Source organism: Haliotis asinina, chromosome 10 (assembly GCF_037392515.1).
Source record: "Haliotis asinina isolate JCU_RB_2024 chromosome 10, JCU_Hal_asi_v2, whole genome shotgun sequence".
In the NCBI taxonomy this organism is placed as follows: domain Eukaryota; kingdom Metazoa; phylum Mollusca; class Gastropoda; order Lepetellida; family Haliotidae; genus Haliotis; species Haliotis asinina.
In genome coordinates, this window is record NC_090289.1 from 10,753,752 (window position 1) to 10,771,076 (window position 17,325).

The window sequence follows — 17,325 nt, forward strand, 5'->3', positions numbered from 1 at the left end:
ATTAAAGCGAATCAACCCCTACCATGCTGATATTAACATGACAGTCCATCACCCGAGTTGAAATTGACACAGCGAAATACGCACCGGCCCCTATCGTAAGTCAGGGGGCGTTATGCAGAAAATGAAAGGTACAACGATAATATGCGTGTATTTCACAGTAATGACAGCATTTGTCTGTTTACTTTAGCGACTAAGTGACCGGTAGGTCCAGCTGGGGGAAGCTCGGGACCTCATTGACCAATTACAAATTGTCCGCATCGAGCACCTCTAGACTTAGGCCGAATTGTGTCCGAACCTCGCGGACAGATTTACGAAAACCAAATGTTCTATGGGAAAGAATTAATTTAATCTATGAGAACTACGTCACGTGGTTAATGGAAGAATTTTGTAAGGATCAAAAAGATCCTTAAAGACGTGACCACCATCCGTCGTTCTTTAGTCTAGCAGTGTCCATTGTCCGTGCTAAATAAAATTAGTACGGTCACTGGAAGCTTAAAACAGATGAATGCAAATAGCGTTATTTTTATTCAAATTCATTCGGATTATCACCGGCGATCTTAAACTCCAAGAGGCTACTAAAATTGGCCGTTAAACGACGGACAGGCCATAACGCAGTACCGAGAGAGGACGAACAGGGCAAATGTATCAAGGTAGGACGCTTGTGCTTTATTGTGGCAGTAAAATCTTTACTTCTATTTTATATTTGTGATATTCTTCACGATTGCTTGTGAAAGAGGCTTTTACTACCCTCGTCGAATTTACACAAAACAGCACGGATAATCAGCTATGTAGTAAAATGCATTTTGTATGTGATATTTGCAACCGTCAGGGACATGAAGAAGACATGTCGAGGGTAGTTCTAGCACCCGCTTAAGTAATAAAATTAGAGTTTATGGAACTCCTCGGCATAAACAGTCGTGAACCGATAGCAGGTTTGTGTAGTGTAGATTGAGTCTAACCTCTCACCGCTTCATCTATATCTCTCATATTAAATCTGAAAAGACGATTCTATTTATCATCAACCACGTATTGTTTTATCGTTTGCTTGTATTTACCTTCGCTTTACTGAGAGATTTACTAGTGTGCCTATAGTAAAACAATCTATAAAGTGTACTGTAACATAAAACATTTTTATGGTCTTGACAGACAGCGAGTAGATGATAAAATTCATTCTGTAGAATTTGGTTTGTTTATATAGACGTCGGCCCATAGTTTTTCGACGAATTGTTAGAAGTGAGTATAGTTGAAAATTTGATGTAACCACCTAAAGATCTTATTCATGATACGGTTTAGTTTTCAACTTAATTAGCACATTATTGTGCTGTTTGTGAAAGAATATGCAAACTTTATTTGTGTTTATAGGAAGGATGTAAATAACGTCAAACTGTATGCAGTATTTATTTTGTTTTTGATACTTTAGTTGGTGAATACTTTATATTTTCATGTGTAGCTGATTCAGTTTAAATGATGTTGATAATTCTAGATTTGACTGATAAACCTGTCCTGCTTTACATTTCAACACATAATTTATTTCACACAATACTGAATAACATTTTATAATATTTTATTCTGATAACCTGACGATTCTAAGTCTCTCTCGGACTGGATTTTGAAACTGACAATTCAAAGTTTCACCGTGGAAGAAAATAAATTTAATGTTCAAGCGTTGTGATTATTTATGGTCCGAATTCATCACTTTAGAGAAGAAATGTCAAATCAGGCCTCATACTAGGTCGTTTCGGGGAATACTTTGCAAATAACGCCTCAATCCTTTCAATAAAGACAAGATCTCCAATTTGATATGGAACCCAAAGAGAAAAATCTTTCAGCTGTAAGGCATTACGGGGAAATCTCTTGGGAGGTACTAGATACTAGTGGCGGGATTCTGGATTGGACTTAGGCATTTGTGTTATTCGTGAAATAAATCATATTTTACATTTCCCAAACAAACTGGTAATTTGTTTTCTGCCCACTGTCAAATAAAATGAAATGCACGTGTCTTCTAAATGCGACATGAATATTTATGCATTTTGTGTTCGTATGCAGAGCCATACAAACATGACATACCACTGTTGTAGCTGTGATTGTAGGTCTGAATACATTGTACAAATACATGTAGCATTTTGTTGCTGCATTCTTTTTTAACCCATTTAATTATTTGTGACAAACATATCTTCCTGACCTGTAATAATAGTTCGAACTCTGACGAGGCTGAATTAAACAGATTACAAACAATCTTTGATTCTATGTTGTTAGCTCCTTGTATTCATTTTCAGAATTTAACGCACATTTTTTTGTTAACTACAATCCCTCGCCTAATGACATTCGCTACCTTTTCTTAGCTTTGGTCGATAACTTGTGTTCATTGATTTTTCTTGTATTAACATAGTAATTGACGGTCCGCTTGTTTATGACGTAACAGCGACTCGAATATTCTTTTGTGCCATTTCGTCATATTTGGTAACATCAACAAAAGCTGGGACACTGCCTCGATTTCTCCTATTATGTGGAAAATAATGAGAAATGATTTATTAGCCTCGCCTTAATTCAGTACTGAGGACTCCGAACCTCTGAACGTCGGTAGAGGACGATACTACACAATGACGCTGAAAGCAGTCTTTAGTCTTACAGACGACGGGCGATCAAACACAACACAAAAAACAGCTATCGCCATGGAGGCTATCGGTCTTTAGTTACCGACATAAAAATTTGAAAAATAGCAAAGCGATTTGTTCAGAGATCGGGATTTCTTTTGATGTTGAAATTTATCATACATGTGCCCTGGTCTTTGAGCGAGAGAGTTCATTTCTACTTACCTAAATATTTATCACCCGAGTCACGTTAAGAGAAAATCTTATGATGGGACGGTTTTGTTTATATTATCTGATTAAAGTGATACCAAGAGCCCGCCCTACTCTGATATCCCTCTGCAACTCACGAACTGCTTTTTCTAAGCGGAAGGAGTCGCTGTAAGGAGCTACCAGTGCAAAGGTCACAGGAGGTCAGATTTACGACCGCTGATTGGATGGTATGCAAATTGTCTGGTTTATCTGTTGTGTGAGTTGCCGGGTCTGGGAGCTATCTCAATGATTTTCTAGAACTAAAATAATTTTACTTTGCTTGATGGTTTCAGCTAGCTTTAATAGTGGCTTCACATCAAGACCTGGCTACGACAGACAAGGGATGAGTTCTTACCTGCCTATTCGTCAGTGCGCGCCGAGAGGGGATGAAATCCACGCTGGTGAAAATACGGGGTATATGGACCACTTTCTAAATATCCCGGAGATATGTCCTACTGGAAATTACAGGGCTCCACGATATTATATGGGATCATATGCTTCCGAGGCATGTCGAATGGAAGCACTCCAACAGCGAAATCACGAACTGAGAATGGGCCTTCAAACAAACCGAGCGTCGTTCTACCCAAATATGAACGTGCCAGGTATGAGATTCGGAGACCCGTGTGATACCCAGGGAAATTGTAATCCAGCTCCGAGGGCTGACAGCTTGAGTCCTTGCTCAAAGTCCGGGAATGGAACCGCCGATGGGGAGACGCCGTCATTTTATCCCTGGATGTCAATCGTAGGTTAGTAGATTTTACTACTCACAGCGATAGATACTGCCGTAAAGTGTGAACATAAAATAACAGCAAGCCAATTAACGTCCCCGCAACTGACCCGGTGTGAGTTTACAGCCACCCTAGGGTTCTTTTACACTTAGAGGGGGTCAGAGAGACCCTTCTTAAGTAGAAGGGCCCCTCCCCTCTCCCGTAACCTCTGTTCAAAATCTGCAAGGCGAGACGCACCTCTCCTCTAGCCTAGACTTCATAAAACTTCATTACCGCATAAACATTGACAATAACCTGCCTTTATGCTCGACGATTCTTCTCTACAGTGTGTAAAATATTCGCCTCATCATCGCATACAAACTACCTCTCAAACACTGGCAGTCGAATCGGGGGAAAATGCGACCATTTCATTGTTTTATAGATCATCAACAGCCATTTTATGTAGCAGAGCCTTATAGATTTTATTCGAAACATCTGCATGCTAATTTTCGATTATTTACATTTATTTTCACCGTGGCCCAGCCATAGGATCGCGCCTTCATAAAACGGCAATATAAAAGCGACAACCGCTATTTTAGGGTAGAAATTTATCTCTTACCCTCACTCGTATAACTTTTCTTAAGATGCATTCACTTGTAAAGCCCTGCCCTTTAAACACCCTTTTATTACTAAAGATTGCTTGTGTGTAGTGAACGATATTTGAAGGAAATGTCCCATTTCTGTTGTATTCTCTCAACAACCATTCGACACTTCTGTCGTTTATTTGAACATAACAGCGTTTAGTTTTCATTTTATCGAAGTAACTGTTTTCAAATTTCCTTTTAAGTGTACATGAGAAGAAAGTAGCGAGAGAAATGATTCATTCCACGATATTCGATTTTGCAATAACATTCTATTCGGCTAACTATGTGTGGCTATTTCAATCTTTTTTTTTCAATCTTGCGTTGTTATTGCTAGTTAGTAGATTATTTATATCTTGGTGATGTTTGGCACCCAAGATCTTCTTTCGATTCATGCGATATATTGTGAATTAGGACGTAGAATTAGGATACACTCTCAGACATTGTCAAGAGGGCAATTATTTACTTGAGCTGAGTTTTAGCGGATACTGAAAATATCCTAGCTAATACGGCTGTATCCTTGAAAAGCGGTAATCGGCTTTTGCAAAGCATACCGTAGATTCTCTAGCCAGGCATTTGGCAAATGTTACAAATGCAGGCCTGCACGAGAGACTTGTTCCTATTTCAAAGAGCAAATGAAGTATATATATCATATCATGAACACCGCACGCGCTGGGCTTGTCACATGACGGAGCAGACGACACACGACTGAAGCAGACGACATTTGTAGCAGACGACACTGAGAGTCCACTGAATGTCCAGAGCGTGTCCGTGGATCGCTTACTGATGGCGATTAGCATTTACTGGGGGACAATTTGTCATAATCTGTTGGCTATCATTTTGCCTTTGTGGTCAGTCATTGTTCGCGTGGCCTTGACTAAATAGTGGAAGCCTGAAGGGGAGGCTGTATGTTTATAAACGCTTTTACCACGGGGGATTCCTATCAATTTCCGATTATTGGGCGAGTGAAGGTAATTATATATAGTACCCATGTAGAAACACAAGCAATGAGTTTTTTATTGCTGTAGACGAATCCTTAATCAAAAGAGTATTCTGAGACCACGGACAGAGACACTATTTCTCTTGGGACAAGTTTCCTTGTATTGTATTCATGAATAAATTAGTGTCGGCACTGTACGGACAGGGATGGATTATTAGTTAAGCTTTCTGCATGAATCCTAATGTCCTATTATACATGCTTTAACCACCAAATCATACAAGCTCATAAAACACACGTTCAAATTATCAATTCAGTGTTATTTCAATGATCTAGTTCAACCTCAAACATAATTCTATCAGTGTGCATTATAACTGATATATCTAATAATTACTACTCGTTATCACATGACGAAATCAAACATTCCTGTTCAAATGAGAATATTGAGATGATTTACATACAATATATGTATAGTCTTACTATTATTCATACACAAGACAATGTTTGAAACTGTAGCCAAAATGATATTTTCTTTTGAATGTGAAAATGATTTAAATACAATACATATATATTCTTACAATGATTCATACCAAACACTGCTTATGAAACTGTAGCCAAAATGATAGTTTCTTTTGAAAATCACCTCACAAAATCTTTAATAAAATACATACATATGATCTAGTCACTATAGCGTTGTTTTTATAGGACCTTTATTTACTTCTACACACTTGCCGGCGCTTCAGCAATAAAGAACTTCTTAGAAAAGACTTAAGTATTTTATTACACTTTCATGGTGTTGAAGAATCTGCACCGAGAAATCAGAGCTATACCCTCATTTGATTTTATGACCAAAGTTCCAATTTCATGGTATCCATTCTTTCTTGTGAGAGAATTTTCATTTGAGCTCACCATTGCAACTGACGTGGTAGTGTATGAATTAAAAATATGTTGGTTGTTGCAGGGTTTGTTGTTCCTGATATGCAGGTAGTTTATGTGTTTGTCCTCGCTTCAAGTTTAGCGCTTTAGGTGGCGTGCTCAAAGGCAGTTTCAAAGCTGTGATAACACGCTGCCTTCTGTATCATATAGTGTCATTTTTTTAGGCATTGCACAACTACTACTATCGAGAATTGATATATTTTCCACATGACACCATTCCGATGTTCTCAGATGGCTTCAGAGGAAACCACGTAATAGGAACAATAATGTGCAGTTTACTGACTTTCATTTTCAGTTCACAAGGGTTATATTTCTTGGGCATGTTACATAGGAAAGATGATACCATATACAAGACATTCAACAATCTTTTTGACAGTGTGCGAAATGGGAGCTTGGGATATTATATTCCTCTAACAGCTTCCCTATTTCTCCTTCAAGTAATCACTGAAATGGGAATGGTGTTGGTGTTCATTCTGAAGTAATTATCATATTCGTTGTTCGAAACATAATATGGTATCATTTGGAACTCAGAACCGAATTGCAAAGAGAAATACTTTATATTGCCTGACTGCTACAATGAAATGTATAACACAGTGTTTTTAAACTGTTAACCTTTTCTCATTTTTCTTCATTTCGTTGAATATAAGATTGCTTATATATCCGAATTTGTAATCATATGTTTAAATTCGCACTTTCAACATGCGATTACATTGTTAAACTGTTATATTTCGCTTACACCCACGTGTCAGTGTTAGATTCGAATTTTAATGGTTACAGTTTAAGTGACTGTGGTAATTTGCTTTAAACAAATTTATTATTGGTTGAAAGCATGAGCTATTTCGAAACATCAAAACATTCAACATTTCTTCTTTTGATCTTGTGCTTGTTCTTTTGCATTCAATGGATGTTTATTCCTAATTAGGAATCCCAATATTTAAGAGATTAATTAACATTTATATTTCATGAATTAGAAGGAGGTGACGAGCGTTCTGGGTCTGAGGTGGTCATGTAGGTTGTTTCAAAAACAGTGATTCCTAATTGTAACGTGAAACCAAATAATCTTTTCATTTATTAGTAAAACGCAAATTACATTTTCTAAACTTTTTCTTTTTCAAATTAAGAAACTGCACATGACAAAATACCCCGTGTTAATTCCATTTCAAACGAATTCCGCAGAATATCGACGAAAGGAACACCATAATGTGAATTTGTATCATTCCGGAAGACAAACAGTTATAAAAATGTTAAATCTGGATGTAAATGACAAAAAGCCATTCTCTAAGAGTGTTAATACCGAAACATACTAGTGAATGGACGCTATTATGACACTGGCTAGAGATGAAATGATTATATATATGTACTTGCATCGAAGCAAGGATGGTGATGGTAAACTGTCACATAATATGTACACACCTACATCGTATTAAAGCAGCTAAGGGCATAATAGAGTTTATTGTTGGTTATGATAATAAGTTGAACAAATGGCGTCGATCATTGGAAGGTCCCTTCTACTACTAATGACTGAAAAATTACTAAGTGGTAAATAACAAAAGGAGCTGTTAGATCGTGGTATTTAGGGAACATTATGCATCTATATTGTTGGAAATTCGTTTGAAGTGACGAAGCGGGGCTGTGTATTTTACCGCAACTATGTGAAATGTTCTGTTAACAACAAGCAATGGTATTCGTTCCTCTTTGCAAACATTGGATGAAACAAACGTGGTTTAAAAGATAGACTGATAAAGCTGCTTAGAGAAATACCATTTCTAGCATAATATCATGCTGGGAAAAAAACGCCTTTGAGATAATAGGGAAAAGTATGAGAACAAGGGTTCCCCCTGTTTACAGACCTCATCACGAGAGGTGACTCTCTTCACAAAGGTAGATTAGATATACACACAACGTTTGAACCCATGGACAAAGGTGTGATATTTATTGGTCGTTCTGAATGGATAGTTGCTCAAACACGCGAAAAAGTAATAGTGTAGGCATCTATGTAAAATGAAAAAAAAATAAAAGGCTATAAGCATTTTAAGCTAATATTCCCTGGGACCATTACTAGCAGCAGAACATAGGAACAATGGTGTTGTCGTGTTCTCGTGCTGGTTAAGTGTCATTTACATGGAAAATGCTGCTAGCGCCGGCGACGTGTATCTTAAAGCACCACAATCGGACATTTGAGTTAAACTAACCATACGTTGCTCACAATAAGCGAGTTCTCTTTCGTCACTTGCTTCTTATCAAAATAAGTGACTCATATGAATTGAAAAATACCTTCTACAAGCGATTTTCACCCTCTCAAATGAATCATATATGGCATTTATGAAGACCTCGTCATCGTTAAAGTTTGTTGATTATGTAAGAGATATGCATATTTAAGGTCATGTGAATACATTTGGAATTGATAGTCTTCAGCTCTTAGTGTTCCAAGGCACGTAACTGGCCACATGACCTTTGTTATCAAGTATTCAGTGCTATGATATTATAACGCCTCTGACACTAGTTTAAGATAAATGTGTGGTGAATATTTTTTTTCTAAATGGCATCGCGATCGGTTTGATGAAAGGAACACTAAAATCATGATTGTTTAATTTCTCCTGGTACTGCAGATGAAGACACGAGTAATACATTTTCAGCCAGAATCAAATATCTCCCGGCACATTGCATATCGCTATATGTGTGTCATAAACCAACAATTTAGCTGCTGATGAAGAAATCCGTGCAATGCACTTGTTCCCTCCTTCCTTCGTAAATTTCCATGCAAATACATAGTTTTAAGGACAGGTATTACAACGTGGAACAAAAAGAGCGACAGTTTGACTACACAGGATTTGTACTGTATTCAAGACAATTTGCTGTATGTCAACACATGAAACGATAAACGAGCAATTGAAATGAAATATGTCCATTTCCAGTCCATAATGCTCCTGTAAATAACACCTTCAAGCACTATTCCAATCAATGACTGTTACCATTATGCTTATAATTAGCATTTAGGATATATGTTAATTTCAATCAGTTATATGCAAGAAGCAACATACTGATAAACGATAGGTGTACGTTTCACAGTGTCAGCACTGATTTCAAATAATACCCGCTCTTATGCACATTCACCTTGTTACTCTTTCCATTACCTCGTATCTTTGGAAGCATCGCCGTTTTATGTAAATTATTCAAAAGAATATCACTGCATGGTTTGTGGGAAATTGAAAGATTCCGATAAGCTTCCATATAAGGTTATATGAAGTGTGCAGCTCTTCGACAGTGTTGGAAATGGCATTTAAATAACTGCTGGAAGTTCTGCTTTGTTAAGAGCAATAAAGTTCTTTGACCAGTTTACAATTTCTATGAAAGAAACGGCCCTAAGCAAATAATTAATGAAATTAAAAAATATAACTTTGAAAAAGCCGGACGCCCATTATCTTCAATGGATCATATTCTAATTAGACATCTTGCGAATTTCATATGGAACGTGTCATTGTTGCATCCACAGGGCATTAAGGAATGTACACAAGAACCGTAATGACCTTGGTCACATTGCATGCAATCCAGTGTGTCCCCGAGGGACCGAAAACATAATACATCGCAACATAATGTTTCAGGTATTAATTGAGATTTGAAGTTTAAAATGATTGTAGGTCGACATTATTGGAACTTTAATGACAATTTTTATGTGTCTGTAAGGTGCATGACTGTGGGGCAAAGCACTGGCTTTCCCTTTCAAAATGAACCTGTCAAAGTAGTAATAAAGACAGTGACTGTTAGTCACCCAAAGCAGTCTTGGCAGCATTTTAATACCTTTGGTACTGGTCGTCAGGCATTGGGTTTGTATGTTACTGGACAAGGGCTGTCATACTGGTTCTATTACGGTACCTGGTTTTCAATATGGGACTGGGTTTGCATTTCACTGGACATGGGTTGTCATATGGGCCTATTAGAGTGTACTGTATTCATTTTGTAAAGATGGTACTGGTCAGGTACTGGGTATGCATTTCACTTGACAAGAGTTCTCATATTGGCCTACTAGATTCTACTGTTTTCATTTTGTACAGATGGTACTGGTCAGGTACTGGGTATGCATTCCACTGGACATGGGTTGTCATATTGGCCTACTAGAGTGTACTGTTTTCATTTTGTACAAATGGTAGTGGTCGGGTACTGGGTATGCATTTCACTGGACATGGGTTGTCATATTGGCCTACTAGAGTGTACTGTTTTCATTTTGTACAAATGGTAGTGGTCGGGTACTGGGTATGCATTTCACTGGACATGGGTTGTCATTTTGGCTTACTACAGTGTATGGTTTTCACTATATATTTATGCTGTACTGGGTTTGCATTTCATTGGACAAGGGCTATCACATTTGCTTGTTACTACGCTATTTAGTATATAGATTTCACAATGTATGGTTGGTACTAGCCACGTGCTGGGTTTGCATTTCATTGGACAAGGGCTATCATTTTGGCTTACTACAGTGTATTGTTTTCACTATATATTTATGCTGTACTGGGTTTGCATTTCATTGGACAAGGGCTATCACATTTGCTTGTTACTACGCTATTTAGTATATAGATTTCACAATGTATGGTTGGTACTAGCCACGTGCTGGGTTTGCATTTCATTGGACAAGGGCTATCATTTTGGCTTACTACAGTGTATTGTTTTCACTATATATTTATGCTGTACTGGGTTTGCATTTCATTGGACAAGGGCTATCACATTTGCTTGTTACTACGGTATATAGTTTTCACTATATACAGATGGTAATCAATTTACAGGTTTCTGATTCACTGCATGTGTGAAGGGTTGCAGACTTTCTAAAGAATGATATAATGTCCAAATGCCTGTTAAATATCCCCTTACAGAAGATCGAAGCTCTGTGATATGGTGAAAGGGGACGTGTGATGTATACATATATTGCAATATATGCATTTTCGCCCGTAGCTTATTTTATTCGTAACCCTTAAACACGAATATGTTTATAGCTACAGAATATGAAGTGACAGAACATTATCTCGTACACTTTCGTATGATTTGCAGAAAATACTCAGATGTATTATTGTCATCTTTATGTAAACGAAATACACTATCAACAGTTAACTATTTATACCAAGATTCATAGAAATCTTCGATTTTTGCGTCGGGACATCAATCACAAGAGTACATTCTGATTACATTCCACAGATATGAAATAATCAATAGATATATGAAACATATTTGAAATATAAATAAAGCGACATGAAGATGAATATCGATATCTCAGAATGCAATAACGAAGTGTATCGAATCGTAAATAGCATCAGATTCACGCCATGAAACAAACCGATTTGTCTTCGTAAGCATATGATTCTCATCAAGCGTCAGTTGCCCCAAGTGACGTTTCCTTATAATAATAATTCTCTACCGAGCGACGAGTGTGCGAGTCTGTTGTTACGTAGGTGTAGCGTTTCTTTGAACATACTGTATACTGAACAATAAAAGAAACGCAAATCTAGTTTTTTGGGTGAATTGTTGAGAAGAAGGCATAAATGTAAACGCTTACTTTCATAAGATTTATTTTTTTCGAAAATTGCGTTTCTTTTTCTGTTCAGTATATTCCATAAATTACACAACATGTCATGATGATATGGGAGAAGCACTCTATGTATCGGACGATTCGTTTGGGAGAAACAAATGAAAAGAGTTGAACAAAGATCCAATTTGTGATTCCAGGCCCAGACCATAAGAACCGGGCTCATTCAAGGGAGGCAACTCTGAGTTGATCACCCCAAATAATAGTTTATCAGCAAGTATCTTCTACTAATTGCTACCGGCTGCATAGTTTGTGTGGTATTAGGTCACATCTAGTTACTAGAAACGACCTGCATGACATGTGGTAGTCCATTGGCCACATTTACTCTAAAGACCAGAGTTTGATAGAAATACTTCATGTAGCTCTCTATGATATCCCGTTTTCTCACATTTTTAAGGGAAATACATAAATAAGTGAGATCATCATTTTACTCTGTAGTGATGTTTATGTCAGCGATTTCAACAACAGAGAATCCTTCCACACAACACAGTTGTGACACCAAGTGCTGACATCCTATGAGGCCAGGGCCATGGAGCTGGGCAAAGGAGATTCAGTGACAAAAATATGGTTGGGGTAAAGTACAATTATGGGGTGATGGTAGGAATGTGGCGTTGAGGTCTGATTTTCTGTCGTATCAATTGCTGATGGGGTCAGATTCATCGTGATTCATGGTGATGAAACTAGATTTATTGTAATTGTACAAGGTGATGAGATTCATTTACTCTCATGGAAGATGATCATGGAGTGTTAATCATGCGATTTGAAGACGACGAGGAGGTTTGATACTGGGTTAGAAGACGATAATGAACTCAGAACTGTTTTAGAATGTGGTGATGAGGTCACAACTGTTTTAGAAGGTGGTGATGAGGTCACAACTGTTTTAGAAGGTGGCGATGAGGTGGGCAGTGGTGATGAGGTCTGATTCACCATAAAGGAATATAGGGAGGAGGTCATATTTCTACAAATCATTTGATATTCTAAACGACGGTGATGAGGTCACACTTTGTCATTGGATGTGGGAGGTCATGAGGTCAGACTGAATGTTATGGAAGATAGTTTTGGCTTCATGTTTACTGTAATCAAGATGATGATGTCATATTGCTGTATAACGATCATGAGGTAAGATTCATCATTCTGCATGATGGTGATGAGGTCAGATTCAGTGCATCGGGGAGACAGTGTTGACGTCAGATCAGCTGTAATTCAGCAAGGTGATCAGGTCAGTTTAAAAGATAGTGTCGGAATCAGATTATGAATGATTGTTATGAGGTTAGATTCTTTGCGAAGAAAGATGGGTGATGAAGTCAATTCCACTGTAATTAAGAAATGTGATGAGGTCATAATTCTGGTGTCAAAGATAGTGATGAGGTCATAGTCACTGTTCTCAGAATAGTAATGCGGTCAGATTCACTGTTCTAAAAATAGTAATGAGGCCAGATAGAGTGTTTGGAAGAGAGTTATGCTGTCTGATATTCTGTTTGGGATGATGGTGATGGTTCCATGTAGTATATGCTAGGGATGAGGTTGAGACCAGTTGCACAGAACAAGGCAGTGAGCAGAACTGTTGCAGTGAATGAATAATGCTAGGTCAGGTCTCATTCAGTTGAAGAAAGTTATAAGATCAGACCTTCTTTCGTGGGAGAAGGCAACGAGACCAGACCTGCTGCACTGGAACATGCTGATATGGTCCGATCTGCTGTGGTAGAAGATGGTGACGAAAAAAGGCCTGCTTCAGTGGAAGGTGAAAATGAAGTCAGGCCCGCTGACGGAGACGGACGACGGAGACGCAGTAAAACCTGCTGCACTGGAAAATATGAAAATGACATGGAAATCGTGCCTCCTGTAGTACAAGATATGTCGAGATGTGCTGTAGTAGATTAAGATGACGAAACCATTTTCGTAATATAGTAACGCGGAAAGAGTTACTTTAGTGCAGATCCGTTGTCACGTAAATGAATTCACAGTATTTCAAGAAAGGCAAAGGCGAGCCTTTAGGGTAGAATACCTGGTCCGCTCGAGGCCTAAAGCATACAGTACGGTGTATGGTCACCTAAGACTTTAGCCTTACAATGCCATCTCAGATCTTAGCCATACATTATGGAGCCTGGTCATCTTAGGCTGACAATATGGCGTCTGGTCATCTCAGGCCTTAGGTTCACAATATGGCGTCTGGTCATCTCGGGTCTCATGCTGATACTATGGAGCCTGGTTATCTTAGACTTTAGGCTTACAATATGAACCCTTGTCATCATAGGCCTTAGACTTACAATATGGCGTCTGCTCATCTTAGACCTTAGGTTTGCAATATGGCGTCTGGTCATCTCCAGGCAGGCTTACAATATGGCGCCTGGATATTTCCAGGTCGTAGACTTACAATATAGGACTTGGTTATCTCTCGGCCTTAGGCTTACAATATGGCGCCTGGATCAGCTACAGGCAATATGCTCACAGTATGGCGTCTGGTCATCTCCAAGCCTTAGACTTATAATATGGTGCCTGATCATCTCAGACCACTGGGTTACAATATGGAGCCTGGTCATCTGAGACCTTAGGCTTACAATATGGCGCCTGGTCATTTCCAGGTCACGGGTTTACATTATGGCGCCCAGTCATCTCCAGCCATTAGGCATGCTGTAAGGACAATTGTACTTAAATGAAGATACGAGCATTAAGTGTAATGAAAACGAACACCTTTCCTCCACCCTACTTTATTTTTAGGATTTATAAACTGAATGAAAAAAAACACGTGTCTTTTCCGGGTTATACTGACCACACAACGATTAACCGTTTTCATTGCACTGTTCCCGAAATATAAATCTCCGCTCTACTTTACCGCTTGGCATCCTGATCACTATCAGATGAAATTTACCATGTAAATATCACATGTGTCATATCCATTGAATCAGGGGGCTTAATTTCAATATTTCCGACATGAATACGAATAATTATGTCAGAATGTAAATGCTAAAGAAATTCAAACTCGCTCTTGTCCATTAATTGTCGGGGAATATTTTAACATCCAATTTTATTCGCCATGCGGGATCGTATGTTTTGCACGTGCTACAAAACCATTTCAATGACGGTTTTATCTCTCATGTTAGACACGAGGTTTTGTAAAGATTTACCACAGCATCTAATTTGCGACCTAATGTTCTCTAATAATCTCGCTGTCGATGAACCGGTTACCTTAGAAACAGAATTATTCTAGAAAAATCAGCGACCTCAATCGGATTCTAGGTCACAGAGCCTCTGTCACTGTTAAATGATATTTGTTCAACTAAAAATAATTACATGACATCACATGGATAGTTAGTTTTATAGATTTTCCATATTTTATTGACATTTTATCTAACAATGCGAGTGTTGAAATCATGCGATACATTAAATAACCATTTGTCAAAATTACATGAGCATTGTTCTGGAAGCGTTTGTTCTTGTCATTTTTTTCTATTTTTATTTTAATGTTTTTTAATAAAAGTGAAATAGCCCTCTTCTGTACTCATCGCCGCTAACGATATTGCGCATGTCATATCTACTTGTCACTGTACTTTATTACACTGTACTCTTTATGCAACTGTACTCTGTGGCAATTACATCCTAAAGTTCACATTGGGCATTGATAAATTTGAAATCAGATGCGCTTAAGTCTAATACGAGTGCTCACCTTTCTGATTCCGTGGTTAAATGAGAGAAAAAATCAACGACCAATGACATGTGATATTGACGTGACAATTACATGAAATAGAATACCTCGTTGACACGCCATTTGAACAACATTGTGATATGGACGTGATACTAACAACCCTAATCCTACACTGTTCGCCGTGTACCGAGGCTTATATGTTGCACAGTTATTGTTGAGTAACAATAGTCTACACGCCATACCGAGGCAAAAACACTTATATCTCGTGTGTAGGAGGCAAAGGCGGATAAACGACTGGTATTTAACAGTATGACATTACGTATGTCATTACGAATGTCATACAGCATAATGTCAGACCGAGGAGATAGTTTGGAACATGGCGAAGGAGACAGAAGGTCAACGGATCCTACAAAAGTGGAGGCTTCTCATAAATATTGAGACCATTTGAGACAGTGGGCTGCACGATTCAGAAACTTGTTACTTTACTCAGTAAACATCCATTATTTTGACAAGTCGTTGCCATGGCAATCCAATGCAAGAAAGGGTGCTCTGTTGACGTAAGCGGAAATGACGACGTGGTGCGCTGGTCTTTTTAGTTGGTATGTAACACAAAACATAAATGGTAGCGAGTTTGTAAAACACGCACAGGTACGCACGCCGCACTCTCGCACACATCCACTCGAACACTCATAGGTACATATACATGCATACTACTACTACTACTGCTGCTGGTGATGATGATGATGCTACTACTACTACTACTATTACCACTACTACTGCGGCTTCTGCTGCTACTACTACTACTACTACTACTACTACTACTACTGCTGCTACTGCTACTGCTACTGCTACTGCTACTTCTACTACTAGAGCTACTACTACTACTACTAGAGCTACTACTAGAGCTACTACTACTACTACTAGAACTACTGCTATTAGAACTACTACTACTACTTCAACTGCTACTACTACTACTATTACTACTACTGCTGCTGCTACTACTACTACAACTACTGCAGCTACTACTACCACTACTTTTACTACTACTACTACTAGAACTACTGCTACTACTTCAACTGCTACTACTACTATTACTACTACTGCCGCTGCTACTACTTCTACTAGTACTACCACAACTAGAACTATAACTGCTACTACTACTGTTACTACTGCTGCTACTATTACAATCATCCCCGGTGCCACTAATGCTGATGCTTAGACGTAGCTTGCTACAACACCTACAACTACAATCTCCATCACTACAACATATTCTTCTGCAACTTCCAGTTTTCTATCTACAGTAACTATCATAAAATCTCTGTGACTACTGCATCTGCTACTGATGCTCGGCCTGTCACAAGAACAGTTAACACTGCCATCATCCACGACAGTATCTCCTACAGTTACAATCTCCATCAAACAACTGCTCTTGGAACAACACCAAATACAACAACTTTTACTCCATTATCTCAATCACCGCAACATTGTACGATTCTACTATCTCCTACAACGCCAAATATTGTTGTATATCTTTATCAATTCAATGACTAGTTTAGTTGATCTACCAGCACAAATATAATACAATTACTGTTGCTACCATCGCTTTTAATGAGAGCACTATTGTTACTTTTTCTACCACTATAACTATTATTGTTACTATCTCTATCTGTACAACAAATCTTTCTACCATCTCTACCAAATAAACTACTACAGTTACTATCTCTATCAAATAAACTACTACAGTTACTATCTCTATCAAATAAACTACTACAGTTACTATCTCTATCCAATAAACTACTACAGTTACTATCTCTATCAAATAAACTACTACAGTTACTATCTCTATCAAATAAACTACTACAGTTACTACCTCTATCAAATAGACTACTACAGTTACTATCTCTATCAAATAGACTACTACAGTTACTATCTCTATCAAATAAAGTACTACAGTTACTATCTCTATCAAATAAACTACTACAGTTACTACCTCTATCAAATAGACTACTACAGTTACTATCTCTATCAAATAGACTACTATTACCAGCA

At 38.1% G+C, this 17,325-nt stretch overlaps 1 protein-coding gene across 1 annotated transcript in view; it reads left to right on the plus strand.

The window, feature by feature from the left end:
- Positions 1–583: 583 nt before the first annotated feature.
- The window catches only part of LOC137299061 (homeobox protein Hox-A7-like), a 46,010-nt gene continuing 29,268 nt past the window's right edge, over positions 584–17,325 (plus strand). The window contains exons 1-2 of the mRNA XM_067831546.1: positions 584–650; positions 3,134–3,586. Of these exons, the coding sequence (XP_067687647.1) occupies positions 641–650; positions 3,134–3,586 (463 nt within the window). The 5' untranslated portion in view covers positions 584–640. The remainder of the gene's footprint in view (positions 651–3,133; positions 3,587–17,325) is intronic.